At 43.3% G+C, this 27,568-nt stretch overlaps 1 protein-coding gene across 3 annotated transcripts; it reads right to left on the bottom strand.

Moving 5' to 3' along the window:
• Positions 1 to 482: 482 nt before the first annotated feature.
• Positions 483 to 27,398, bottom strand: SEPHS1 (selenophosphate synthetase 1). 3 transcript variants are annotated; one of them, XM_074903473.1, is made up of 10 exons: positions 26,371 to 26,587; positions 25,904 to 25,999; positions 23,933 to 24,194; positions 20,666 to 20,769; positions 15,874 to 15,981; positions 14,845 to 14,999; positions 13,950 to 14,040; positions 10,476 to 10,575; positions 8,734 to 8,946; positions 483 to 1,794 (listed from the first exon to the last, which is right to left on the bottom strand). In XM_074903473.1, the coding sequence occupies exons 3-10, from the start codon at positions 24,123 to 24,125 to the stop codon at positions 1,580 to 1,582; spliced, it is 1,179 nt and encodes a 392-aa protein (XP_074759574.1). In that variant the 5' UTR covers positions 24,126 to 24,194; positions 25,904 to 25,999; positions 26,371 to 26,587; the 3' UTR covers positions 483 to 1,579. The 3 variants fall into 3 exon arrangements, with proteins under 3 accessions (XP_074759574.1, XP_074759573.1, XP_074759572.1); XM_074903472.1 differs by lacking the exons at positions 25,904 to 25,999; positions 26,371 to 26,587 and adding an exon at positions 27,285 to 27,398; XM_074903471.1 differs by lacking the exon at positions 25,904 to 25,999.
• Between the last annotated feature and the right edge of the window lie 170 nt (positions 27,399 to 27,568).

Raw genomic sequence — 27,568 nt, 5'->3', positions numbered from 1 at the left:
GAAGCTCGCTCAGTCCCCTTGAGCAGAAGAACCGCACGGTGTCTCGGCAGAGCAGAGTTAGCAGCCAGCCCGCTGCAGGCGGGCAGCAGCTTACCGTGCCGCCGGGGAAAAGATGGGCTTCCACATCCATCGCACTCACCGGGCTGCTCACCAACCCTCGCCTAGCTTAGAGCAGGCACAGCCTGGAGGACTTGCAGAGGAAACAATTCAAAACTGTTGCATACTTTGTGCTGATAAGTAAAATAAACAAAATAAAGTGGATAATATACTTGGAGATAACCTCATTGCACCCAACGTCGGCATGCAGGCAGAGATAGTCTAGATTACCACTGGACATCACAGCTTGCAGAATTGATCAAAGGAATAGTAACGACTATTAACATAATTACACTGACAATAAAATAAAAACCGAGGATTTCTCCTCTTTCCAGTTTGTAGTTCAGCTGGGAATCAAAAAAGTTCATGCACTTATACAAGAGCAATAAAAAAAAATTAAATATTTATTTTGAATAACAAGCTTAAGTTCAAGCTGCAATGTTGGCAATGTAGATTTTAAACACAGATCACAAAAGCGTGCAGAAAAATGTATCTGAGCAAAGAACAAAATAATACTAAGAATTATACTAAACAGCTGCTGATTTTAAAGAAACAAAAAAGGCTTGTAATCACTATACAAAATATAAAATGTATTAAACACTACCATCCACAGAACAGAGGTTTATTTTAGTTTGATTATATTTAAAAATTATTTGTGTAGTTATTTATATAGTGAATTGTAAATGAATATTATACAGTAACCTCCTTTTGGTCTGCAAAACCTTTGTTGCACTATAGCACATCCAATCACATTGCAAAAAAAGAATTATTTTTCCTTACTATCAATAAAGAAAACAATCATTGATAATACAGTAAATATCGTCAGGTCTACAAATAATGAAATTAAAAATGACTCCTTCGACTCTGAAGCGCTTTCCATGCAAAGTCAGCACTTGCTCGTTTAAACAGAGTGCACTATCAAGCAATGTCCAGGGTCGTTGATGCTCTTGGTAAGACTAAACCTTACAAAACAAAACAAAACAAAAAATTCAAAGATTGAATGTAATCATGCAACCCTCTTACTACTGGGTATTCCCACTGTGTCACTTATCAATTTATTGCCTTCCTGGAATATCACTCAAGGCATCAAAATTAGACTTATGATAAATATACATATAATGAAAGGACACAAACTGCTATTCGACACTACTACTGGTAATGTCTGTGCTACGTGAAAGCACCTTTAAAAAGAGCCTATGCGGCAAGAGATAAGTGTCTAAAGATTCAAAATGAATCAACAGTATTGGATAACAATATAATTCTCAACTCAGAAGCTGCCTCAAGATTAGGTGCATCTTCAGTTAATGTAACAGGAAAAAAAGGCAATGGATTTTATTTTATTAATTGTATCCACTCATAAACTGACCTAAGGCCACCAGATGTGCAGACACAACAAGTTTTCTTTTCTTTTTACAGTTCTTTAAATCGTAGGATGATAAAGGAATAGATCTATTTAAAAACAAACAGCTATTTCATCTAAATATTAAGAGGTGGCACCAGGCGTTGGGTTCACGTTCTGAGTGGCCACCTGTGGTGCAACTTCAATGATTCGTGGTTTGTCTATAATTCTGGCCGTGCGGTTGCCCTTCTCTACAATGCCAATAATCCATGCTTGGTGACCTTCGCCGTATTTTGGAGACTTGATCTCGGCACAGAAACGTGCTGCCTGTTCTCGTGGTAAACAGATGAGGAGGCCTCCTGCAGAGAGGGGAAAAAAAAAAAAAAAAGCAGAGCATTAAAACGTCTGATTGCAAAGCATTTCAGCCTTGATCTGCCAAATCCCTACTTAGACAAGCACTTGGTGACTTCAGTGGGTTCTGCTGAACTCCAAGGACTCCATGAGAAAACATGGTGGAAGTCTGAGTTCTTGCTTTACCAAAATAAATTTGTGTCTGAATTCTGTTTTTAGTGGGTATGTCAATGAAGCCAAATACACACAAAAGATGCTGGCAAAAGGACATCAATACCGGTGCCAACAAATGACATACTGAAACAACACCAGCAGTTTAAACTTCCAACAGAGGACTGCAGAGTACCTCTACATGGAAACATTCTGCCTAAGAGTCACATTAAGATACCTATAACGACATATGGGTGGCAGCTGATACTACAAGTAATCCCATTTGCAGTGAAATCATTCAAAGTAGGGACTATACTAGAAAATGCAAAAGATTAAACATAGGCTTGCTCCAGTGCTCCCTGTGTCAGTCCTTTCTATCCCTCTGAGAATTTTCTAACCTTTTCTAATCATTAAATGTTTTGGTGCTACCCAGTGTTACTAGAGAATTCAGCTTTTCTATATCCCTTACCTTTTTTACATGGATGCTATGTTGCAAATGTCTGAAGCACTGCCAACACAGAGCAGCAAACTCATCTGCAGATGCCTCATTAAACTCAAAGCTCTGTACACTACATACAGTTTGTGTAGCTCACATCTGTAGGTGCTGTATTCTGACACAGCGGCCTCTTGCAAGGCATGTTAAAATATCATCTCCTGTTGTCTTGTCATCCAGGGCGAAGGGCATCAGTCAGCAGCACAAGTCGTGCCACCAGCTCCGAGCCAACCCTGGGGGTGAAGGGCCACCTGCTGAGCCACCTCCTCCTCTGCAGCCCCTGAACAGCTTCTTAGGCACCTTTATGTTTGCTTTTCCAAGAAAACAGTCCTTGCAGCTGTGACTAAAGACACTTGAAGGCTGCTACTGAACATAAAGAATTATTTATAAGGGTATGTGGAAGTGTGAAAGTTACTTTTTAGGTTCTGTATGAAGCAAATGACTGTGCCATCCAGAAAAACACCTACCTCTCTCAGACATTTCAAAACATAACAGCCAGGCACTTCCATCAAAAACAACAACAAAAAAAACAACCCAGAAGCTTGAAAGGCAGTGTTTAAGCTTCTCCAGATGTAACAGAGAAATCAATTGCAAAGGAATTATGTGCCATGCCCATGGAAGGCTCTAAATCAAATTGAAGAGAAACTTATGCCATGGTGCAAGAGAGTCAGGGAAGAAGTTTACAAGTGGTAGTGCACAGAACACACCAACTAGCCAGAAGAGAGGAGTAGATGGTGAAAAAAGGAAGAAAGAAAAAGCACAGGAATCATCTCCACTGAATTACCTCTTCTCCACACTTTCTGCAATTTTTTAATCACTTGCACACATACCCTGTAAACACTCTTTTGCAAGATTAGAAAAATGTACAAAATCCCAGTTTCCAGTCAAAAAAAAATCACTTCCCACTTGCTGGTTGCATCCCACAGTTTGCTCAATAACCCTTAATAGAGGCTATAGGCTACTCTTGATCAGTAGTAGGATTCCTATCTGCAGGGATTATAATTATTTCTCTGGTAGACTGACCAGTCTCTTTAACCCTTTGGTTAAGTCCTTAAGGTTTTCCACTACGTTATTCTGTGTTACTGGCCTTCCCAGCTGCTCCGTTTTTTGTCCCATGGACAACTACAAGAAGTCTTCACCTGTGCAAGGTAACGGCCACCAGCTGTTCAAGCTGTTGCAACGCGCTTATAGTAAATGAAGCAGCAGTGAGGCAAGCAGCATGTCATGGTGTCCCAGGCTTTTGAGGTCTGTGTCAGTCACCACTTAAGACAAAGCAGATGGGCTGCAGACAGAATGAACCAATGGCCATAGTGGTTTAAGAGCTCACTGCATGTTTCTTTTGGGGCTTCAAAAGACACAAATGATTTGGTATCTGTCCTGCCTTACCTTTCTAAAAATTGATGGGGTTTTTTGGTAGGAGGTTTTGAACAGTGTTGGTTTTAACTGTTCTAGAGCAAGCAGAGAACTAGACAGAAGACTTCAAAAACAGACTAGACAAAGCTTTACAATTAAGAGCAGAGATACAAACAGTTCATGAATCAAGTCCTTGCTCCTGGCTAACGGCTTTCCCCACAATGACTAATAAAAAAATGAACACATCAGCCTTGACGCTTGTCAGGCAGTAACACAGCCCTTCTTTTCTATCCATCTATTTCCACAAAATCTGCACAAACACCACATTGTTGAGATACTTCCGCTACACTAAAAAAGTTGGCCCACACCCGTCAACAGTTTATTAGGGCTGGCAAAAATACACACATGCATGAATATCCCACATAGAGTAACTTTGTAACTTATTTCTGCAGATAATCAAATAAACAGAATTAAGTTTTTTGAAACTAAGTGCCCAACTGCAACTTTAACCTTTACCAAATTTATCTAAAAGAGAGTGCAAAAATCACGTAAAATGCAATTTTAAGAAAATACACCATAAGTGGGAGTGCCTGGAGGATGGAACAGATGACATAACAGATCTTTCCAACACTGACTTTTGTCAACAGGTGCCCAACAAATGTGCACTGGAAAAAAACCAAGTCTTAAAATCTACTCAAATTGTTTTCCAGTAAACTTCTCATTGCCTGCCCACTCTGCTGAAAAACATCTGTTCACAAATGAAGAAGCTACAGAGCATTCCTGGAAGCTTAAGACACCAGAGTATTACAGTATGAACAGCCCCCCAAAAGGCATCCTCACAAGTGGATGTGGAGGAGCAGCAAGGCAGATGCTTTGCCTTCCGATAAATCAATGCCAGGACATTAAGTGTGCAAACAGCCTGGGTGTGAATGCTAACGAGCCATCCCAGCACACCCTGCCCAAGCTAAGACACACTGCTGCAGTGTGTCAGGATATCCTGTAAGCCTAAAGCCTACGGGACTGCAGTTACACACAGTTTTCAGACCAGAGCTATTGTGTCTGCGTGGCTATGGATCTTTCTAATATTTGGCAGACACTGCCCTGCAACAAATCCCGACAGCCACCCCTAATGCAAGAAATGCAATGCTCTAATGAAATCAAATGTACATGTTTCGAGGCACCCAAAGTTCACAAATAACCAGCTATGTCTTGCTGTTTTTTCCATCATCATCATCAATGTTGAAACATAAGCTGTTCAGGGTTTCAAAGACACCTCTTCCTCTTGGTCCCAAAAGAGATCCTGAAGTCAACTCTTTTCCACTCCCAAGCACTCTCACAGCAGCACGTACATCCGCACCGTTTTACATTCCTTCAGTGAAAAGACAGAACTGGATATCCCCAGGGTGCAGGATGGGCAGCTCTGAAGACTCAAACAGTTTGTAGCTAAACCATTCCCATGTCAACTGCTATCCAAACCTCTGCCACAGCCACTCACCTGAAAGAGCATCTTGCAGTTCCTGCACTGTGTCCACACTATTTTTTGAACTCTTTGCAACTCATAACAAATGCTACTAGCACTCTGGTTATGTGGACTCCTGGGTAGTGAGAATCTGGTCTGGTGTTACCAGCCTTATTGACACAGCTTGCCAAACTGCCACCAGGTATTTCTGGTCTCTGCAGACTGACGCTGGATTTGAACTTTTGAAAGGGTTCACGTATCATATCCTATTACACATAATCTGAGCCATACAGTCTCTGTAGGACAGAGCGTCTGTTTAAACACAGATGGCTAAGGAACAATTCAGCAGATCATGGTAAGTTGTATATTCACTAGGGGAAAGGTTTACGACTCTCACTGTGATGCTTCTTTCCAGATCTTTGGACTGTTTTGCTTCAAGGGGCCCCCTCTGTTGTGGGCTGCAGAGAACTTGGATAATACTTTTGGAGAGCAGGAAGAGGGTGGGGAAATGAGATAAGAGAAAAGACAGATTTGTTGCTACATCTTCCCCATTTCCCAAAGAGAAATAAAGGTCAGATTAAAGAAAAAAAAACAAAATGGAACAGGATAGAAGATTCAGGGATAAACGAAGTCTAGAGACTCCAGCAGAAGACAGTGATCATGCTAATCAGCAAAGTGCCCTATGCTTAATAAGGCAACTTCAAAAAAACAGTTGTTCTTATGACCTGATGACTGTGTAAATTTGTGTCCACAGCCCAATTCTCAATACATGTCTGTTGTATTCATTGTCACTGCAAGTGGCAGCTTTATTAAACAGAGAACTCAAGTAACGAATGGATCAGAAACAAAATTCCTTTTTATTTTTTTTTTTTCTGCTAGTCACGGTCCCTTAAAGTCAGATTTCACAAACACGAGAGAGAAAAATCTGTATGGTTGGAAGTCTGTATACTGTGCACAGAGAAGTCCTCAGTCGCCAAGACTGGCCCATTCAGCACTAAACTTTACACATATTCATAAAGAGAAACGAAACACCACTCATTTGACTGGCAAACATCCTGCAGGTGGCTTTACCTTTGAGAAAAGTGTGTTAGCTGTGCTGGGATTTTCAGATATTCACTGTTCTGGAGTTAACAGCTGAGAGAAGAAGGTTTCAAAAGAATTCACAGCCCTCATTAACTTCTAACTGCAAATGTTCTAGATACACCAAGTTGTAATAGCATTTCATAAGCACACAGAAGGTATTCAGAATAGCATGGTAGTTTCACAGAATCATCTAGGTTGGAAAAGACCTTGAAGATCACCCAGTCCAACCATCAACCCAGCACTGACTGTTCCCAACTACACCAGATCCTTCAGCACTATGTCGACCCGACTCTTGAAAACCCCCAGGGATGGGGACTCCACCACCTCCCTGGGCAGCCCATTCCAACGCCCAACAACCCCTTCTGGAAAGAAATGCTTCCTAATCTCCAGTCTAAACCTTCCCTGGCGCAACTTGAGGCCATTCCCTCTTGTCCTATCGCTTGTTCCTTCGTTAAAGAGGCTCATCCCGAGCAATCTGCACCCTCCTGTCAGGGAGCTGTAGAGGGCGATGAGGTCTCCCCTCAGCCTCCTCTTCTCCAGACTAAACCCCCCCAGTTCCCTCAGCCGCTCCTCGTACAACCTGTGCTCCAGACCCTGCACCAGCTCCGTTGCCCTTCTCTGGACACGCTCGAGTCATTCAATGGCCTTTTTGTAGTGAGGGGCCCAAAACTGAACACAGGAATCGAGGGGCGGCCTCACCAGTGCCGAGTACAGGGCTCAGATCCCTTCCCTGTCCCTGCTGGCCACGCTATTGCTGACACAAGCCAGGATGCCATTGGCCTTCTTGGCCACCTGGGCACACTGCTGGCTCCTGTCCAGCCGCTGTCAATCACCCCCCCAGGTCCCTCTCTGACTGGCAGCTCTCCAGCCACTCCTCCCCAAGCCCGTAGCGCTGCTGGGGGTTGTTGTGGCCCAAGGGCAGCCCCCGGCATTTGCCCTTATTGAAACTCCTCCAGTTGGCCTCAGCCCATGGCTCCAGCCTGTCCAGGTTTCTCTGCAGAGCCTCCCTACCCTCGAGCAGATCAACACTCCCACCCAACTGGGTGTCAGCTGCAAACTGACTGAGGGTGCACTCGATCCCCTCGTCTAGATCATCCATAAAGATGTTAAACAGGAGTGGACCCAAAACCGAGCCCTGGGGGACACCACTCGTGACCGGCCGCCAGCTGGATTTAACTCCGTTCACCACAACTCTCTGGGCCTGGCCATCCAGTTTTTTACCCAGCAAAGCGTGTGCCCATCCGAGCCACGAGCAGCCAGTTTCAGCAGGAGAATGCTGTGAGAAACGGTGTCAAAGGCCTTGCTAAAGTCAAGGTAAACAACATCCACAGCCTTTCCCTCATCCAATAAGCAGGTCACCCTGTCGTAGAAGGAGATCAGGTTTGTCAAGCAGGACCTGATTTTCATAAACCCATGCTGACTGGGCCTGAGCATCTGCCTGTCCCGCACGTGTTGTGTGATGGCACTCAGGATGAGCTGCTCCATCAGCTTCCCGGGCACTGAAGCCAAGCTGACAGGCCTGTAATTTCCATGATCATCCTTCCGACCCTTCTTATAGACGGGCGTCACGTTGGCCAATTTCCAATCTGTCAGGACCTCCCTGGTCAGCCAGGACTGCTGGGAAATGATGGAAAGCAGCTCAGCGAGCACCCCAGCCAGCTGCTTCAGCACCCTCAGGTGTATCCCATCTGGTCCCATAGACTTGTGTGTGTCCGTGTGATGCAGCAGGTCACTGACTGTCTCCTCCTGGATTGCAGGGGGGTCGTTCTCCCAGTCTCTGTCTCCTGGCTGAGGAGGCTGGATTCCCTCAGTATAGTTTGTCTTGTTATTAGAGACTGAGGCAAAGAAGGCATTAAGCACCTCAGCCTTTTCCTCATCACGTGTTACCATGTTCCCTCCTGCATCTATCAGGGGACAGAGGTGCTCTCTGGTCCTTCTTTTGCTGCTCACATACTTAGAGAAACATTTCTTGTTGTCCTTGATTGCTAAGGCCAGATTAATTTCTAGCTGGGCTTTAGACCTCCTGATTTCCACCCTGCATAGCCTCACAGCATCTCTGTAATCACCGTGAGTGGCTAGCCCCTTCTTCCAAAGGCTGTAAACTCTCCTTTTCTCCCTGAGTTGCAGCCAAAGCTCCCTCTTTAGCCAGGATGGTCTTGTCTGTCACCGGCTTCTCTTACAGCACCTCAGGACTGCCTGCTCCTGAGCCATTAAGACTTTCTTCTTGAAGTTTGGAAGTTAGGCTGAAGAAGCTAATTGTGAACAGTTGTGTGGCTAATGCTCATTAGCTTGGCTATAGGCCAAACCAATCGCTATTCTGAATGAAAAGCACATAATTTGTACATTTGAAATATTACATTCTAACATGGAGGTGTAGGGAAGAAAGAAGGTGGTACAACTGTCACCTACCTGAAGTCTCTGGACAAGTCCCATGCATGAGGCCAAACATATTGCCACAAGCCTTACTGACAGCAGCCATTTTAGCAAGAACAGGAAGGTTATGAATAACAAAGGACACCTCATTTCGCTGCTGCTTGGCAAGGTTTTGTGCATGCCCCAGGATTCCAAAGCCTGTGATGTCTGTAGCTGCGTGTGCATTGAAAGTGTGCATGAGTCCAGCAGCTACAAGAGATGGAGGGAAAAAAAAAAAAATCAAATCAGAAAAAAAATTATAAGGAAAAGTAATGCTTCAGCAATATTGTGCACAGTTTGACTGAAGTTGCATACCTCTAATTTGAATCAGGTTGGGTTACTTTCTAAATAAATAAAATTTTAAGAAATCGTGCTTGGAGTGAACTGGAATTCACCAATATTGCATGTAACCCTTAAAAAATTCAGCTTGTATTTAAGGTATTAAATCATGCTGAAAATCCAGCACCAAAGTTATATGTACGAGCATGATCTATTAGACTTGTGCTATTAATTTATATTAGCAGTCTAAGAAACACGGGTTTGCTCCAGCTTCAAACTTTCCAGAGTTGAGTGCCAGAGAAGTTCCGAGCTCAGCTTTGCTTCATTAAGGGCAAGGACCAGTCCTCGGTCAGTTTTCTCACATCTCTTCCCCTGCCACTGCGTTAAAAAAAATCACATCAGAACTTAAGTTCTGGGCACTTAAAAGAGTTTAAGAACAAAGCCTGCAGGTTGTGGGGGCAGGGCCCCAGACTCCCCACCTATGCATTCATGAAATTCTTGGGCATTTGCAACTACAGAGCCCTGGGTGGGAGGAGGACACACCTGCATGCAGGACAATAGCTCCAATTAAGAATATTTAAGTGTTGTTAAAGGTGCCTGACAAGAGTGAGTGGAGAAAAACAAAACGAAGAACGCTTTGCCGCCCAATACGTGAGCAGGACCCGAGTTCTTTTCCATAAGACAATCCTGATCATTTATTTTTCCTGGAAGACTGTGAAAGAATGAAAAACCAGGGGGATGACATAACAAATACCAAATGAAAACTGAATAAATGGGAGAAGAGATATTTAACTATCCCTATTCCTTCAACTGACACGTAAGGAAACACCTAATTCAATTCTCTGCTCCTCCAAAGATACTTTGAGCAAAAAAGTGAAATCCTGGATTAAATATTCTAGGGTAAAAGCAGAACCATCTCCCCATCAAAATTAAAAGAAAAAAAAACAACAACCCACCCCACAAACCCACAAAAACGGGAAAGGAAACCCAAACCAGAGAAGAAAATACGTACTACATATTCCACACTTTGGAAAGCATATAACGTGACAAAATTAAAAATATAAACTGGAGAGTACAAAAATGAAGAACTTTTCCTACTTCGAATTTTTTTAACCTTCTTACAGTCAAGCCCTCACGAGTTCTCTAGGCACAGAAGATAAGAAGGAACAAATCCAATATATTTCCCTTTAAAACAACCTCTAACTCACTCGGATGTTACTTGCAGCACTCACATGAGTCATAACCATCTCCAGCAGCATTTGTGTTTTTGCTGTGTAATTAAAAGAGGGCGTTTGATTTTAATTTGCTTGCTTCACAAACACTGAACAGCAGAAAGATGGGGCAGAAGGAAGGGATAAAGCAGCTGTGTCACATTTCCCCACAGCAGTGAAATGCAATTAAGCATGGAATTTAAAAACCCACAACCTCCCCTCCATCCCCCCACCACACACATCTCTTACCTGTTCTGTTCAGTCGTGCCATATTCATCATTGCTTCCTGGTATGCTAGTTCTACATCTTCTTGCGTTACCACTAGCTTGATTTTATTCCACTTTTCTGGCTAATGGATGAAATAAAAATGATTCTTTTAGATTTTCAGTTGTATATTTTTAAAGCACGCCCTTACCACTTTAAAAAAAAATCCTTCATCCAAAATGTAAATTTTTTTTATACTCAGTGAAAGAGAGGCAAAAGGTTCAACAGTCAGAGAGAGGTATGTGCTTCACTCAGCTGCTCTACCTAAGTCAAGTTCATTTAAAGATCTGTTAGGCACTAAGCACCTCAAATCTTGATTGCAGCAGCAGAGTGGAATGGAATAACCTACCCTAGGGCAAAAAAACTCCTTCAAAACTCTGAGGTGAGCTCTGCAGCCAAATGACTAGAATTTTGTTGCTGGGTGTTGAGATTTGTAATCTCTAGCTTCTTGGTTTAAGAGAAAATTCTTGATTTCACATCTGACACTTTGATCAAGAAAGGCCACTGGTAACCACACTCCAGGTCTGAGGAATGTATGCTAAATCAGGATGCGTGTTAGGATTAAGGCAGTTTCATAAACTTCCTTTACAGTTTAATACCATCATCTGCTTCCACCCATTCTCCAGTGTCTTGTACGAACTCATGCCTCCATCATATGCTAAGCAATGTGTTTCATCCCAAAAGGGTCTCACAACAATTTAAGAAATGGTACCTTTATAAAGGGCAATTGTTTCATTCAAAGCTGAAGTAATTCCAGATCCAGAATGAAACAAAGCAACCATTTAGATTTTAAGAGCAACACTACAACCTGGTTTAATTTTCTTCTTTTTTGCAATGGAAATAAAATTACTGAGAACTGAAAGTAAACAAAAATAGGATTGTTGAAACCACAATGTCTACACTGCCATTCCATTGAATAACAGCATAGCACAAACTTCTTATTAAACCAAAGGTGCAAAACCTACTAAGAATTGGTATATGATGCTGCACTGGAAAGGATCTTGCCAAAGAGGCTCTTACCCTTAACAAATGAGTGCTGACTTCAAGGGGTGTAAGAGATTGGTATTCTGGATTGGTGTTCTGCTAATCCAGAAATGGCAAGAGGGGGAAAGACTGGTCAGCCAAAACAGACTGTTTGTTAAGGAGCAAAGAAGTATATCAGTAAGATCAGAGCTTCTGAAATTAGGTTGACCTGGGTCTGACCAATTAAGTAAGAGAGAGCAAGCAAAAAAAAAAAAAAAAAAAAATGAAGCTATTAAAGAGGGGACAGAAAAGTGATAATTCTTACTGCGGGTATGACTGAAAAACTTGAGCAGTCCTTCTGCCTTAGTTTTCAAAAACACAGTTCTGAGGCTGATCATGTGATGGAACCAGTCAGATGATGGGAGGGAGTGGAAGTCACAAATGAAGTGGAAGCAGAACTGCAGGCTGAGGCTAGAAGAGCCACAGACACAGGTAGGATACAAATCCCTCTCCACCAGAGCAATCAGATACTGGGGTTAGCAGACAGGGAACAAAGGCAGAAAAGTTTACAAAAGTCTCCAATCAACTTTTAAAAGCAAGCTCAGATTTTCAAATGGAACTGGTCTGCAGACAACAGCAAGGGCTAGAAAATCCCTTCTGAAGGGGCACATCACAGCAACACTTTTCATGCCTTTCAGCTGAAAGAGGAAAAGGCAAAGTGATGCCAGTTCCAGGCTGTGCACCAGCCTAATCAGTCCCCATCAGCAGCCTGGCAGCGGAGGCCGCAGCAAACAGCTTCACTGCCCCAGCACATCCCTGAACAGGTCCTCTGAGGCCCCAGCAGGGCCCCGCTCCCTGCAGACCCTCTGCAGTCTCTTCCTTTGCCCCCTGTGGCAGCTGCCGCCAGCAGCACAGCTGGGCCCTGGCTGCAACAATGCCAGCAGCAACCAAGCAAGGAGGACAAATTTTGCTTCCATTTGAATCTTCCTTTCACTTGTCACCAGGAATTCATTTGCCACTGCTCTGTTTAAATACCTCAGGTTTTAGGTTGTTTTGCTGTTTGGTTTTTTTTTTTTTTAATTTGTTTTGCAGTCTCTACATTCCAGTTTTTCTTTCTCGCCTATGCATAAACTTGCTGTACTATGTGCCTTCTCCCATACTTTTCAATACAAAGCCAAATTCCCTACCAGAATTTGATTTATAGGTGGATTTGTGATGGGTAGTTCTAGTTTCACTTTCCCCACTCTTTCACAAAACAAAGCTGAAGAAGAGGCAGCACAGCTACTCAGAAATTTTCTTACCACAATCAAAGATATATGCTGTTTACATGTAATAGGAGGATTGATTTCCTTGCTGTCCTCATTTTTCAGACCAGAAAGTCTTTCTGGTTGACAGTCAAGGAAATTAGAAGTACTTGAAATATGTTGAAATTCAGAATATCCTTATTTGCAAGTCTGTTTGTCAGTACAATAGATATGTTAAGAAGTAAGATTATGGCCAGAAAATGTATTATAAAATTGGTGTCTTGTTGTTTTACTTCATTTTCATACCAAGATTATCTGAGGCCCTGATCCTTCTATCTGATTGGAAAACAGGTTTCTGCAGAGGTCAAAATTGCTAGACCAGACCCTATGAAGGAGAAAAATATTTTTTTCTTGTTGCTCACACTTCAGACTCCAGTGAAGGTTTAAGCTGGTTCTCTCCCACTTTTGGTTACACATGCTTTGTAATTAGAATTCATCTAACAATGTAGTGGCCAAAAGCCAAGACAAAGTAGATTCCAGCTCACTCCTCTGCCAGTCTATTGGCTCAGTAGTCCCAAAAGTAGAGAAGATGCATCTTTTTAAAGTGTAAACTGAGCAGTTATAATTCTGAAGACACGTACTGGGAGCCAGACAACATAAGCAGATGCCAATTTTGCAGTCACTTTTCAGTTCAGTAGTTACATTTTTGCCTGAAGTAACAGATGGAAGTATGTCTACATACATAATGCTGCTAGAAATATTCTTATTGGATGCACAGGGTAATACATGTGAAACGTAGATATATTTCCATGTACACAAGCAGAAAGCCCATGAACACAGACAGTGATCTTGGCCTAATTGCCATCAATAAGCTTTTGCCAATTACTTTGGCAGGTGGAATAGGGCATAATTTTACCCAGGGTGCTAGTCTGTTGTTCTGTTAGTAAACAATTTTGTTTATTACAGCAATGCCTGAGAACTAACTAAGAATTAGATGCAATTAAGATGGTCTCACTAAGCACAAAATAGTAAACTGTCTCAATTCCAAAAGAGTTTTGCACATAAACAAATAAGGCTGACACACCAAGGAGGAAGGAGGAGAGAGAGAGAGATGGTAGATCATTCCCAACTGAGCCCTCAACGTACTTACTACACTGCTGAACTTTCTCATTTTGAGGTTTTGAGGGAATGAGGAAGGTCACCTTTAACTCACACCCCTCTACCCTATTTCTTTTTTTTGCAGTGTACTCACAATATCTAGCCACTGGTGGACAGCTACAGCCACTTGTGTTCCCAAGGGTTTAGTTAATACAAGCACATCTCCTGGCACTGCATTGTCTGGCCTGAAAACAAAGAATTGATATATTAATTACATAGTCGGATTCACACACATTATCAGGAATAAGTGCCGATAATTACATTTTCACAGGCCCATGTATCTTGTTGCACAGTTAAAAATGTGACTTATTGCAGAATTACCCTTTGGGATTCATTGCTCTGGGATATTATCAAGCAAAAAGCTGCAAAGTTATTTGAAAGTGCTAATCCTTCTTTCTTGCACTATAACAATGCTTGCAGTCAGACACACACAAAATTACGTATTTTCTTTCAAATTACTGGAGATGTAAAATAGGATAGGGGAAAAAATGACCTTTGTTACTTCAGGGCATAAGATAAGCATCACGAACAAATGCATTCATATAGTGTAACATGCCACAGTGGGACATTCAAAATCAGCTACTGATATACTGTTAAATGGACAGAACGCTGTAAACACAGTAATTCTGCAGTTCTCTACAACCATTAATAGGGTAACTGGGAGATGGTTTAAAATGTATGTGTAAATATGACAGAAATTTATGTCCCAAACAGCCTTCAGTACCTTTAAAGGTTAGAAGCTTAACTCCTGTCAAAAGGAGAACAGGATTAAAAGATACTGGGGGATGGGGAGAAGTAAAAGGACATCCTGTTTAAAAAACCAAGTATGTACAGAAGAGATGTGGCATCTGTTAAGCACTAAGGACAAATGCAAGCAGGAGAAGGTACAGCTTTATTCACCAGCAGACAGATCACAAGATGGTATTTAAAGGTTTTTTTACTGTATCCCTTCAGACCAGTGCCTTTGATTGTTTAGCGATTTAACTTACATTATAAATTCATTAGGCTGACAGACTGTCGTGGCCACTCCTCCTAAAACAATCCAGGGATTTAACACTGTTTGGCCACCAGTAACAGATGTTCCTGCCTCTTCTGCTGCATCTTTGAAACCCTGGATAATTAGAGGCATCACTTTGTCTCTTTCCTAGAGATCAAAACAAAAGTCAGAGTTCCATACACAGCAGTGCTAGTCATTACAAGACTGGTCCAAGGCTTTTAATCATTCAAGCCAAATGCTCTCATGGCAAATAGTTCATGACAGAAAAGCCAGCCTTAGGAAGAGGTTAGCCTCCTGAAAACTCCACGTTATCCCACAGAGCTATGGTTTTACAGCTTTTTGTAAAAGAGGTGAAGAGACACTCTCACGTTGAGGAAACGTTCTTCAAAAGGTCATATAAAAGAAAAGAAATCAGAGTTCTGGAAACTCAGAGCAACTATCCTGCTGTGATCAGGTACAGCCACAGCAGTACAGTGCAGTGAGGCAAAGTTAAATCAAGATGCATTTGGCCTCCACTAACCTGCAAAGTTTCAACTTACTTCCTTCCAAGAATAAACATCCCTTTTTTGCTACAGCAAAACCAAACATGCTGGTCACTTCCACAAAAAAAAAAAAAAAAAAAAAAGAAAAAAGAAAGCAATTTATTTCAGTCTTTTCTGCTTCAGAGAGATGTTATAAAGCTGTCATAAGCAAACCAGAAGTATCTATCCAGACTGATATGTGAATTGGTAAATATACGCTGCCTTGGAGCAATATTGTCCTGAACTGACAGAAGCACGGACCCCATTTTGGTGGAGGGAAGGTATTGGCAGCAGATTACAATGCCACAGAAAACTGAACTTTTAGCAAGTGACCTCAGAATGAGGCAAGACCCATACTGTGAACTGAGACATTAAAAAACCTCATCTCTTATTTAAAAGGGTTCAAACTTCAAACTTCAAAAATACATGAAAGGTAAATATATTCTAGGCACGTTTAACTGTTTGAGTTTTCTTTCAAAAACAAGTACCAAAAATCTTACCCTATCTGTCATTTTATTGCTTATTCCAAGGAGCATCAACATGTTGTCGCATTCTGTGACCCCCATGGCATAAAGGTCACTTAGGACATTGGCACACGCTATCCGTCCCTGAAAAAGAAACAAAGACAAAAAAATAATCTGCAGGACTGTTTGTGAATGTTCAAACACCTGCCATGAACAAAACTTCCAGCATGAGTTTGCACTCTGAGACAGCTGCTTATTTCACAGGCTCCTGCATTAGGAAACCCAGCCAAAGATGTGGCGTGATCTATTTCATGCAACGTGCCCACGTAGAAGTGCAGACGTCTGTTCCCTTCACAGGTAAGAGGGGATTCATCCCAGAAATCTTGGTCAACATACTTTCCCACTGACTACATGGGAATCCCCCACTGAGTTTAGACTGGATGGATGACTAATTTCATGGGCCAAAGTTAAATTCAACAAAGTCTAAGCTCAGTTTACTTAATCTGATATGTTTCTATTAACTTTGTTCTAGCACAAAACTGTATATACTGATGAAGATGACCATCATATGTAATTCACAACTGCTAGGAAGCTCATCTGAAAAGCTGTACCTCTTCTGCACTAGAGTATGTAGGAGAAAGGGGCCTTGATAAAAAAAGCTGTTTGTTCCTCTGCACATCTACACTCCTCTAAATTTTCACAAAACCGGAGGATACAGTTGTGCTGCCAGCACACAGCCACGGTGGGGTGCTTCTTCTGTCAGGACATCAATAAGAAGCTGTCTGCAGAAGACAGCATGTGCCAGGGATTAAGGAGCTGGGGGCTCCCAGAAACTGGCCTTGTCACAAGTTAGGAGCGCACAGAGCCAACTGAGGGGAGATGTCTGTCCTCTGCTGCTGGTACAGTGAGGGAGAGTGTCTACTCTGTCACTTGTTCAAGTGACAAGAAAATGCTGAATTTTGCTACAGCACATACATTTTTATTAACTTGTGTGTGTGTGAGCATGTCCACTAACAAAAATTTGTCCAAGAGACAAAAATGGTCATCCGCTGAAGACGACTAAGAAGTTGTGAAGCTGACAGGACTGAGAAGGCATCACTTGTGTCACATGACCTTAGCTACTCTAATTTTACTAAATTAATGGATCAGAGTCAGGCTGTGTTGGGGTGTGGACCCAGCACGTATGATACATCAAGTTTCCTTGTGAAGATGGAGAACTTTCTGATACAGGATGTGCCCTAAGAGATGGCAAGATAATTTTAAAATAAAGGACAAATTCTGTTGTGTTACTCTGGAAAACACCACACATTTTATTAAAATTGTTTTGTTTACAGCTGCAGAACTGTAATCAACATCTGGTTTTATGATTTTATATCTGTGCTTTTCATAAAGTTCAGAGGCAACAACACCACAATAAAAACAACATGCTTAGCTGACACAAGTTGGACTACAGAAAGATGCTTTAGCTGGAAGATAAACCTGGGGAGTGCAGGGGGTGGGGGGAAAAGGTACATGTCCAAAACCTTAGTCTAATCACAAATCCAGGATTTTTGCAAAAAATTAGTATCTTCAGGCAGTTACCTCACTTGCTGATGATATGAAATAACACTTCCAAATCCCAATTAAATATAAATCAGTTTTTCATAAATTCAAGATCTTCCAGTGGCATCAGGGGAATCCCTCATAGTTGGAACTGGAATGTGTTTTAATCATTTAAATCTTAAACTATTAAGAGTGATCTGTATACTGCATGCTTTGGTGGATATTGGCTGTTAAATTTCTAGATGTTTAAGAACACTAAAGCCCGCCATTTTCCTTTTCTGGAAGGAGGCTATCAAACCATTCTCCACTATCTTCAGTATTTACTAAGCAAACTGCTGGTTTATGCCCTCTTAGGAATGACAGATAAGTTTTTAAAACCACACTGACAACAGCTCCCTATTCTAGTAGTCAGAGGTCAGTCTAACACTGCTTTTGCCAACTGGCAAAAGCACTATGGAAACAAATTCAGGGAGTGCAAGTCTGGAGTAGCAGAGGAAACAATACATGGCTTGCAAACACCAATGAACACAACAGGGTTCACAAACAGGGGTCAGCCTAGCTGGATCCTGCATGCTGCCCGGCTGCTTGCTTAGTCCCCCTGAAACACAAGTATCTGTGTACGATAGTAAGAACTATTTATACAGGTAAAGGATGAAGTATCAGACACCTGTCCCCATTCTTGGGTGAAGAGTCTTCTTAAAAGAGCACCAAAAAGGTCCTTGGAATGGAGGGGGAAGTCCACTATCAAACCAGCCAGTTTCCTGCTCCTGTACTCAAAAAGGTGTTTCCACAGTCCCACAACAGAGGCCAGTACCAGTCCTATAATAAGGATCAAGTGGCTTGATACTTACTATGAAACCTATTTTCAATTGCTTGTAATTTTCCCAATATTTCAAGTTTTTCCAACATTCCACATAAGCTGAAAAGTCCTACACTAGATACAGATTTTACAGGTGTACATCCTAAGGATACTTTGCAAAACATGGATTGAGTGTTTTCAAGAACAAAGAGAAGGGGACAGGGGAAAAGAAGGAAGAGGGCTTTTGCATATAACTGCAGAACTTTGTTTAAAATAGGCAGTGACAGTAAGACAAAGCTCTTTTCTGAAGCAGAAATCTGAAGTTCAGCTGAGTCCACATGCAGTTTTGCCTCCCTCAGCCATTTTCTAATCCCTTGTGTCACAGCACCCAGCTTGGAGTCCATTTGCACTTCTGGCTTTTCCTCCTTGCTTCCTCTCCCCCCAACCAGGAAGAGACACAGAGAGAGGAAGAGACTCTAAACCAGGGAACACCCACCCAAAAACTAGAACTGACTTGGTAAGGAGACAGAGCAGAAGAGCAAGAAGCAGTGTGGACTGCATGTGAATGATAACGAGAACAGAGTGGTAACAACAGGCATGGGTCAGGGGGCATCTAGACTAAAAACAGGGAAAGAAGCAGTTGGGAGAAGCAGGGCAGCAGCAGTCCGTCTGGAACAGAGGAGTCCAGAGCACACTCCTTTATACAGCCTGAACACAGACTCAAAATTCCTGAGTCTCGCCATTCCTCTGCTCTTAACAACCATCCATAAACCCCACGGCAAATAGTGCATGACTGTCTTCCAACTGATGCTGGTCCACACGAGAAAATGGCAACCTATATCATCACAAGGTACTCTAGTCTCCAAGAGAGAGGTCTGAGGAGCCAGCGGTTCCAACCCCACTGGATTATCACTGCAGGTATCAGCAAGAAGAACAGGGATTCACTTAGCTTTTAAGAAAAAATATGTATCTGTAAACAGATTAGGAAGTGGCAAGCCACCACATTAAAATGAATGTTGACAAAAATGAAAAGTGAAGGGCTTGAGAGTTAGAAAACACCAAAGTTACAGCTGCTGGTACATCTGGATCACAGTATAGACTGTAGCTACGATGCAACCACTAAAGTCGGACTAAGGCCAAATTTACATTCCACTCCCACCACACTAGTCTAAAACTCATCTGGGCACAGGCTCATCTATCCACTCCTGCGGCATCTCAAACCCTTTGCATCTCCAAACAAAACAACCCTCCCCCTTCACCACAGCCTTCTCACACTGTCCCTCAAGTTTTTATTATGAGGTGACAAAAGACTTTCTCAGCTGATGAACTTGAAGACAGCTCTCCAACTACATATATATGTATTTTCTTCTCTGGTTCTTGACAAATTGCCACATGATATTAAAGCAAGCCACTTGAATCAAATTTCTCAGGAGAGCTTGACAACTCTGCACTCCAGAGGCCAGCCTGCGCTCTTGGCTGCTCAGATTGCAGAAAGAGAGCTCTTCTGAAACAGAAATCAAATGCAAGCCTAGCTCCTATGTGCACAACACCTGGTCAAGCATGCTAAAAAGTCAGTCTCAATCTCAAAGTGTGTGTCCAAAACCTACCAGACAGGTCTCACAGAACAAACAACGAACCAACAGCAGCAAGTAAAGCATGCAGTCACATAAACAGCAGTAAAAGCATGCCTTAAAGCAAAGGAATCACATTCAAATCCCAGGAAACATGAATTCTAGCATTTCTTAACTCTCTTACTTTCATTTAATGAACACCTCCTGTAGAATTCCTTACAGCTTTACTAAGTCTTTTAAAAAAGTTGTTTCCCCACGACCTTTTGTTCAAGTCAATACTGATCACCACCATACATAACACCACAGAGGAATCTCTGCTGAGACGGACTAAATGAAACAGGGACACAAAAGGAAGTGAAGTCAAAGTGCACACAACTTCCATCAAGTCATTTCAACCTACCCATCTGCAACTGGAGGTAGTACAATGGGAAAACTGGTGTTCACCAAGCACTCTGAAGTTGCCACGTGCTATTGCCAACTACTGTCGTTTAGGCATTTCTAGTTCTAACATGTTACCTGGTTATTTCAGAACCTCCAAAAAAGCCAATTACAATGCGGTTCTGCTCATAAGTGAAGTTTACTGTATGTTCCTTCAGACAGCTCTTTTTTCCCCCCCTTTTGGGCTTTTCAAGCCAAATCCCACAGAGCAACAGATGGAGGGAAATTTGAATTAAAGGTGGCAGTTCCCCCAACTTTCACTATAGAAAGCAGCACTGTAGCATTCCTAGACCACGTGGAAAATATTATAGAAACTATGCCCTTCCCTCTTCATGTGTATTTAGGAAAGCCTCTGAACGCAGTTAATCGAACAATTAGCACTGCACATCTAGAAGAAATGGTAAAAATTGCCATCAGATTGGTGAGAAGCACAAATCAAACCAGCAATATAGCTAGCAATTAAGTTTAGCCAACTTACCATCATATAAGGATCATCCACAATAGGATAAATATAATCTGTCGTCTGGACCAACGACAAACCTCCATGTCTTAATGGAATAACACAAGTATCCATCCCAATTCCTGCAAAGACAGAAATCCATCTGTGAGGTAAGTAACTTCGCCCTTAATCATCTGTTGCTCTTAACAAGAGAACTTATAAAACATGCCTGTGAAATACAACTCACAATACTGCCTACACAGACACGGCAAATTCCTTCCTTAGGGAAGAAATAGCACAAGTAAGAGGAAAACCAGGCAAAAAAATGACAACTTCTCACTGGAACAGAAGTGAGGAGACTGAAAGCAAGAACTAAACTGAATGTTCTACATTTTTTTGCAGTATAATAGTAGTGCATTACATACATACAAGCACAGATGTTCTTATGTACAAGTAAAGAGGAACTACATAAATTGATATTGTCAAAAGCAAATAGGTTTTCCTGTCACTCTGATCTCAACAAAAACATAGTGACAGTTTTAAAAGGACAGAGCCTCTCATAAAGGGCATTTCCTCCCTTCAGGAGGAACAAAAAGAATGCCACAAGTCACAGCCTAGGCCCTTGGTGGAAGATGATTCACCCACTTGGAGCTTTTGCAACTGTGTTAATCTCGCCTTACTGCTGTGAGGCTGAAAGGCGGCAAGACAACCTGCTAGACAGGGAAACTCCTTTGAGAAAACCACAACACCAAGTGCAGGCTTTTCTCTGATGGTGGATATTTCAAATAGAGTAAGTGATATTAAAACCACCTGGCATTTGCTGTGATGCAAGAGCCCACAAAAAAGCAGCAGGTGACAAATCACAAAGTGCTAGCAGAGCTCCCTGTTGATAACCTCGTGCCTTGTGGCAGTGGCAGGTAGCTTACCTCCTTCCTGGGCTGGCAGCAAGCTGCCTGGAAATACTCTGCATACCTGGCAGGGCAAGAGTCTTCAAACAGCGAGTTTTCAGGGAGCAGATGCCCCACAGAAACTTTTCCCCACGTATTAATGAAACACGCTACCTAGTAAGAGCTACAAGCCAGTATTTGGCAGTGGCCTGTACAGGGATGGAGTGAGCTGCTGTCATCTTAGGTCCTACCAAGGACACAGAGCAGCAGGTCTGCCAGGCAGTAGGTAAATAGGTGGAGAGGATCTTGCCTCTCCTGCCTACAGAGACAGAAGATCTCACCTCGGAAGAGAAGGGATACTGACAAAAGCTCATGGGAATAATTTAGGGTTGCTTATCCTCTGCAGAAGCTACCAAACCACTGTGCACGATGCCCAGTGTCTCCAGGGAAGCAGATATAAACAGTTATAGGGAAGCAGCTCACGCACAGGAGCTGTTTTGCCCTCAGTTCACCTATTCATGCCATAATGCTGCAACACCGATTTCATTGTGTGGTTTTCCACAACTTCAGCAGAAGTGCTGCTTGACAGACAGGCCAAGAAGGGGCCACGATGGTCCTTCTGAGGCCATCTTTCTGTTCCACCAAAAAAAGGACTAAATAAGGGAATCTTTCCAGAGGGATCACTGAAAATAGCAATTTCAAGGTCCATAACAGCTCGGAGAACTATTATCAAACTTGCAGTTTCTTACTCGTGGATAAACTCACAGCCATATTTAAGGTTGCTCTGGGTAATACCACCTGCAGAACTAAAAAAGAGTGAGCTTGAGCCTGCTGTTGGCAATCTCCCTCTTGACTGCACCTCAAAAGCAGGCTGTAAAGTTACCCGTTTATAACCTTTTAAGCACAAGGCATCAGAGGCAAATCACACCAAACTTAGCCAAAGACACGTTTGTTAGAGGGATACTCACCAAAAAAGCGTATTTTTAAGAGACCTGAACTCTCCACCTTCTATTACTAACAGATTCACTGTTACATGGTACCATACTACATATTGATGGCATTAGTCTACTTCTTTTACCTCTTCATATAGCTGGAGAAGAAAAATCTATTAATAGTTCCATTACTGTTTACAGCCTGCAAGTTTATAAGAGAAGAAAACCCCAACAGCTCAATTAAATCTAAACCAAACTATTACTGATTTTAGAAATTTGCCAAATCAAAATGCTGCTGTGAACAAGTTATTTAATTTAGAAAAAAAACATATAAAACAGCAGTTTAGGGATAAGAGAAACTGGAAGCGTCTTTCATTAGGGAATATTATAGTGCCACCCCAGCTCCACACACAATTGCTGCTTAGATATTTCATACAAAGATTGCCATTGTTTAAACAAGAACATGGGCTCCTTACTAATCTCTCACCGAATTCAATCTCTAGCAGAACAATGGGTTGCAACCTGTTAGCCTGCTAATAGGCAATTAGCAACGTTAAAATAATTTTAAATAAGGTTATTGTACACTAAATTGATAATTAAGCAACTTCAGAATAAATGCTACACTGATATTCCTAAACTGAGGAAAAAAAATTTGTTCTGTGCTGCCAAGTAGAGATTGAATACGCAGGGCTGAGTAAACAGACAAACAGAATTAAAAGTGTCATTAAACACATTATCTACATTAATTTATCTGTATCAATATTAGGTAGAGTAACTAGTATCGAAATACCTACGTTCGCCCTGTTCCCCATGTAGGTGGCTTGTGCAGGTTGTTTTCCCTTATTGCTTGCATTATTGTGCAAATATCAAAGAGAAAGTGAAGCTGGCAAGAACACAGAGGTCTTGGAAAGACAGCCTTTCCCAGGCAGCTTCTACAGGTGAGCAAAAAAGTTAAGAGTGGGGAACAACAGAAGGACTGAAAGGAAAAACAACAACTGTGAAACAATTTGCTCCCCGTCAGCTGAAGCGAGACAGTTTTCTCTTGCTCACTTCGTCTGACCCAGAAACAGAGGGGAGGGAGAGGGCAACTTCACCTGCGAGTCATCTAATTGCATAAAATTCCAAAGGCAATGTATTAATACAAAAGTCCAGAAATTAACTGATATGACTTCAGTTTGCAAAGCACCTACTAAGGAAAGGGAGGAGGAGACTAACGCCTAAGCATGTGCCTATCACAGTGGCCATTCTGGAATGTTTTTCCTTCGTAGTTGAGCACACTGCAGGACGCTAAGTAAAATAATATTCTTGTATCCCAGATGCCAACAAATGACAACACGAGATTCATTCTTCAGATTTCTGGATGCTGTGCATGAATTATACAACATACAATTTTCAAACCAATTAAGCAAACTGCAAAGGAGACCACGTCGCTAAGTGGACCAAACTAAACTGACGGACCACACGTGTCTAGAGGAGCAACTACTTACCCAACCTGGGCATAACTGCCCCCAGGAACTGTTCATCTTCCTGAAAATGGTTTTCTTGTAGAGATTCAAGCAGTTTCTGTAACACATCTTGTGGCACTTTGCAGCCTGTGCCTTTCAGTTCAGTGAATCGGGTCAGACGGAAGCTCTTGTCCAGTTCATAACTTTCTGGGTTAAATGACTCCCGAACAGACATGGTTCTCTCGCACAGACTGCTGGCCTTTCCCACCCCAGAGCAACGGTATCAGTTTCTCTGCTGATCAGTCTAATATAAAAAAAAAAAAAAAAAAAAAAATCAGGAACATTAAAAATTCCTAGGACCTGCAAAACAACAGGTTTTCCACAAGGAGCAAGTTAAAAAGAAAGAGAAAGCGCCCAACGTCGTTGTTCTCTGGTTAGGATAGGTGGGCACACCTCACACAACTCACTTCTCAGACTACTAAGGAATGATTCCTCTTCCTAACTTCCAACATTTAAAACTGTAACTATGCCAAGCGAATCAGAGAATGAATTTCTTTTCCAGATAGGCTGCACAAGTTTTTCATTACAAAAAGAATCTAACACACTTACCGACCTCATTTAACACAGAGGTAATGAAAGAAGTAATAGTTCCCAGAGCACCAAGGCCAATTTCCAAAAGGCAACCTGGGCCCTCATCCTGCAACACGCTCAGCGGAGACATCTGTTTGTACTCAGCTCAGTGCAGAGTCGTAATTTTAGACATTAACATATTAATCTCAAAAATAAGATGCTTTTCAAATAATGGCTCTGCTTCAGTTCTGATGCAAGAAGATGAAACTCCATAATACACCTGTTCTCCTTGGGGGAAAACGCAAGCCCAGTGTTCTGTCAGTACAGGTAAGAGAAGAACAAAGAGGCCGTATTTAAGCAGACTGGTTTACCTACAAACATGCCAGTTTACCTTTTAGTATGTTCGCAGACATAAAAATGTTGAAAAGTTTCTTGCCTCTCCAGCCCTTTTTTAGTCAACTAACAATACTGAGAATACAGAGAACTGCCCATTAAAATGGTAATGTAAAAAGACACTGATGCAACTCATTTAATAATATTCTTAACAATGCACGTCTAATTTTAGAACGTTTTTCCACTCTGACTCACATACACCACACTCCAAAACTAATAAGAGGCCTAACCAAGACACTGACTTCTAAACAGGAACGGCTGTGATAAAATGCAATTCATCTTTCTCAGAGAAGTTTTCAGGAATTACTAAAAACGACCTGTCTGTGGTAGTTTCCTAGAAAGCAAGGATCCTGCCTAACAACAAGAACGGAGTTCATCAGCATTGCTGACAAAATCTGATACCGATGGTCACGCTGTTACGAGCTTAAACTGAAAAGCAAAAAACCAAACCCAAGTGACTGGTAGTCGCCGAGTTTGACTGAGCTAAATACAAGAAATAAGTAAATCTACCGCCCATGCAACTGATTTCCCCTATACAGCATTTATTAACAAGTATATCCGTTCCAGAAACCTGTAAGTCTACTAATTTTTTGAAAATACTTTGTAGGAATTGAAGTTTTAAGCTCCCTGGGAACCGATGTGGAGCCCAACTCCCCTTTACAGTGCTTTCCCTCCTTCTCTGGGAGGCGTGGCACTTATTTAAACAAATCTTCCAAAGCCCAGGCTCGGGCAGTAATCCAAACTCTAGTTACAAGAACGTGTCTTGGATGAGCAATGAATTCAGTTCGTAGCTGTTGTCTTCCAAAGCAAGACACCGAACACTTGCAATCAAAAAAAAAAAAAGATAGTGTCTGGAAAACAACCTGTCAACAGAAATGGGAGACAAAAGCTTCTCAAGGAGGGGAATTTTTTTTTTTCCCTTCATTCTTTTTTGACGCTTCGTTCTAATTAATTCCAGAAATTTATAAAAAGCAGCTTGCCCCACAAGGGAAACATTTTCCTTCATCTACCTAGTAATTGCAATATGCTTAGCACCCCCTACCTACTTACATAGGAAAGGATTTAGAGGCCAGATCCCACCAGGAACTTTTCGTAGCCTTCAGGACTGTAAGACACAGTAAATTACGTTCCCCGGTTTGAAAACAACTACTGAAATAAACAAGACGATTTTATTTAATGGAAAACATCCACTGTGCAACAACACAGTAACTTTGCAAAGAAAATCTGAATAAAGCTACACACAAGTAGATATTTTGCAGACTGCCACGGGAGCACCCTTCCCTGCAAGACCAAGTTTCTGGTGACTGCTGGCAGGCTGTGCGGGCACGCAGTATGCGCGTTAAACATCCCTCCCCAGTAGAAGAGAACACCTCGTAACCCAGATGTTTCTTACTTTAAAAGAACGGTATAATAAATATTAAAAAGTAAAGTTTAACCCTTGCCTCCCTACAGAGCGGAGAGAGGAGAGCACGGAAGGAAAAGGGGAGAGCGAGGAAGAACCAGAGGCAGGTACCTACCCAAAACAAACCCAAGTGCAATTAACGGCAGCCCAACCGCCCGAGACCTACGGGGTGAGGAACCGCAACAACCATTTATCCAGGGGGTGCGGCGAGGAGCGCTGCGGAGAGACATGGCTCTGGGACACCTTAAATTTCCAGCCGCTGCCTTTAAAGGCAAGCCAGGGCCTTCACTGTTGCTCTTTGTGCAGCCGGAGAGGAGGAGGAAGAAGAGGAGGAGGCGGCGGCGGCGGCGGCGGGGGGGGGGGGGGGGGGGGGGGGAGAGGAGCAGCCCGGCTGGCGGCGTGCAGAGGAGCCGCGCAGGCACTAACCCCCCCGGCCCTGACCCCAGAGGGGACAAACCCCACGGGGATGGGGAAGGGGGGGGCTTGGCCGCGGGTAAGCGCCCCCCGGCCGCGCGGGTGCGGGCGCACGTGCGCGCAGGTACGGTGTCAGCGGGGCGGGGTTAACCCCTTGCTGGCGGCCACAGGGCGGGAGCGCGCGCGCGCACGGGGCGGCCGGTGGGACGCTAGGCAACCCCCCCCCCCCCCCCCCGCAACTCTCGCCGCCGCTCCGTGAGGGGAAAGGGGAGGGGGGGGGGAAGGAGGGAAAAAGGAAGAAAAAAAAAAAATGTCGGCGAGCGAAAAATTTAACCCGTCCGCTGCCGGCGCTGGATTTTTTTAAAGCGGCCGCGGCGCGGCGCAACCTTCCCCCCCTCCTCCTCCCCCGCCCTTCCCCCGGGGCCGGGCTGAGGGAGGGCGGCGGGGCCCGGGGCCAGGCGGGCAGCCCGCGCCCCGGCGCCACCGCGCCGCCCCCCGCGCCCGGCCCGGCGTAACGGCGGAGGCGAATTCCCCTTTAAATCTCCCCGCCTTGCACCCCCACCCCCCCCTCCTCCTCCTCCTCCTCCTCCCTCCCTCCTCAGGTCTCCCTCTTACCGGCTCGCCTCCTCGCCCTCCGCCTCCTCCCGCGAACGGGACTCCCAGCCCAGTCCCACAATGCACCGGGCGCGACGGGCTCCCTCAGCGCCGCCTGAATAGAAATGCGGCCGCCGCCGGGCACGGGGGGGTTAACACCCCCCCCCAACACACACACCCCCCCCACAGCCCCCCTCCGGCGCGATCCCGCGCGCGCGCACTCCGTGGCAGCGCGACCGTGTTTCAACACCCCCCCCCCGCACCCCCCCCCCCCCCGCGGCGCCAAAGGGGCTGCGTGGGTGCGC

The sequence above is a fragment of the Athene noctua genome, chromosome 3 (genome assembly GCF_965140245.1).
Source record: "Athene noctua chromosome 3, bAthNoc1.hap1.1, whole genome shotgun sequence".
In the NCBI taxonomy this organism is placed as follows: Eukaryota; Metazoa; Chordata; class Aves; order Strigiformes; family Strigidae; genus Athene; species Athene noctua.
Note: the sequence above shows the minus strand (reverse complement) of the source record. Positions and strands in the feature narration are given on the sequence as shown.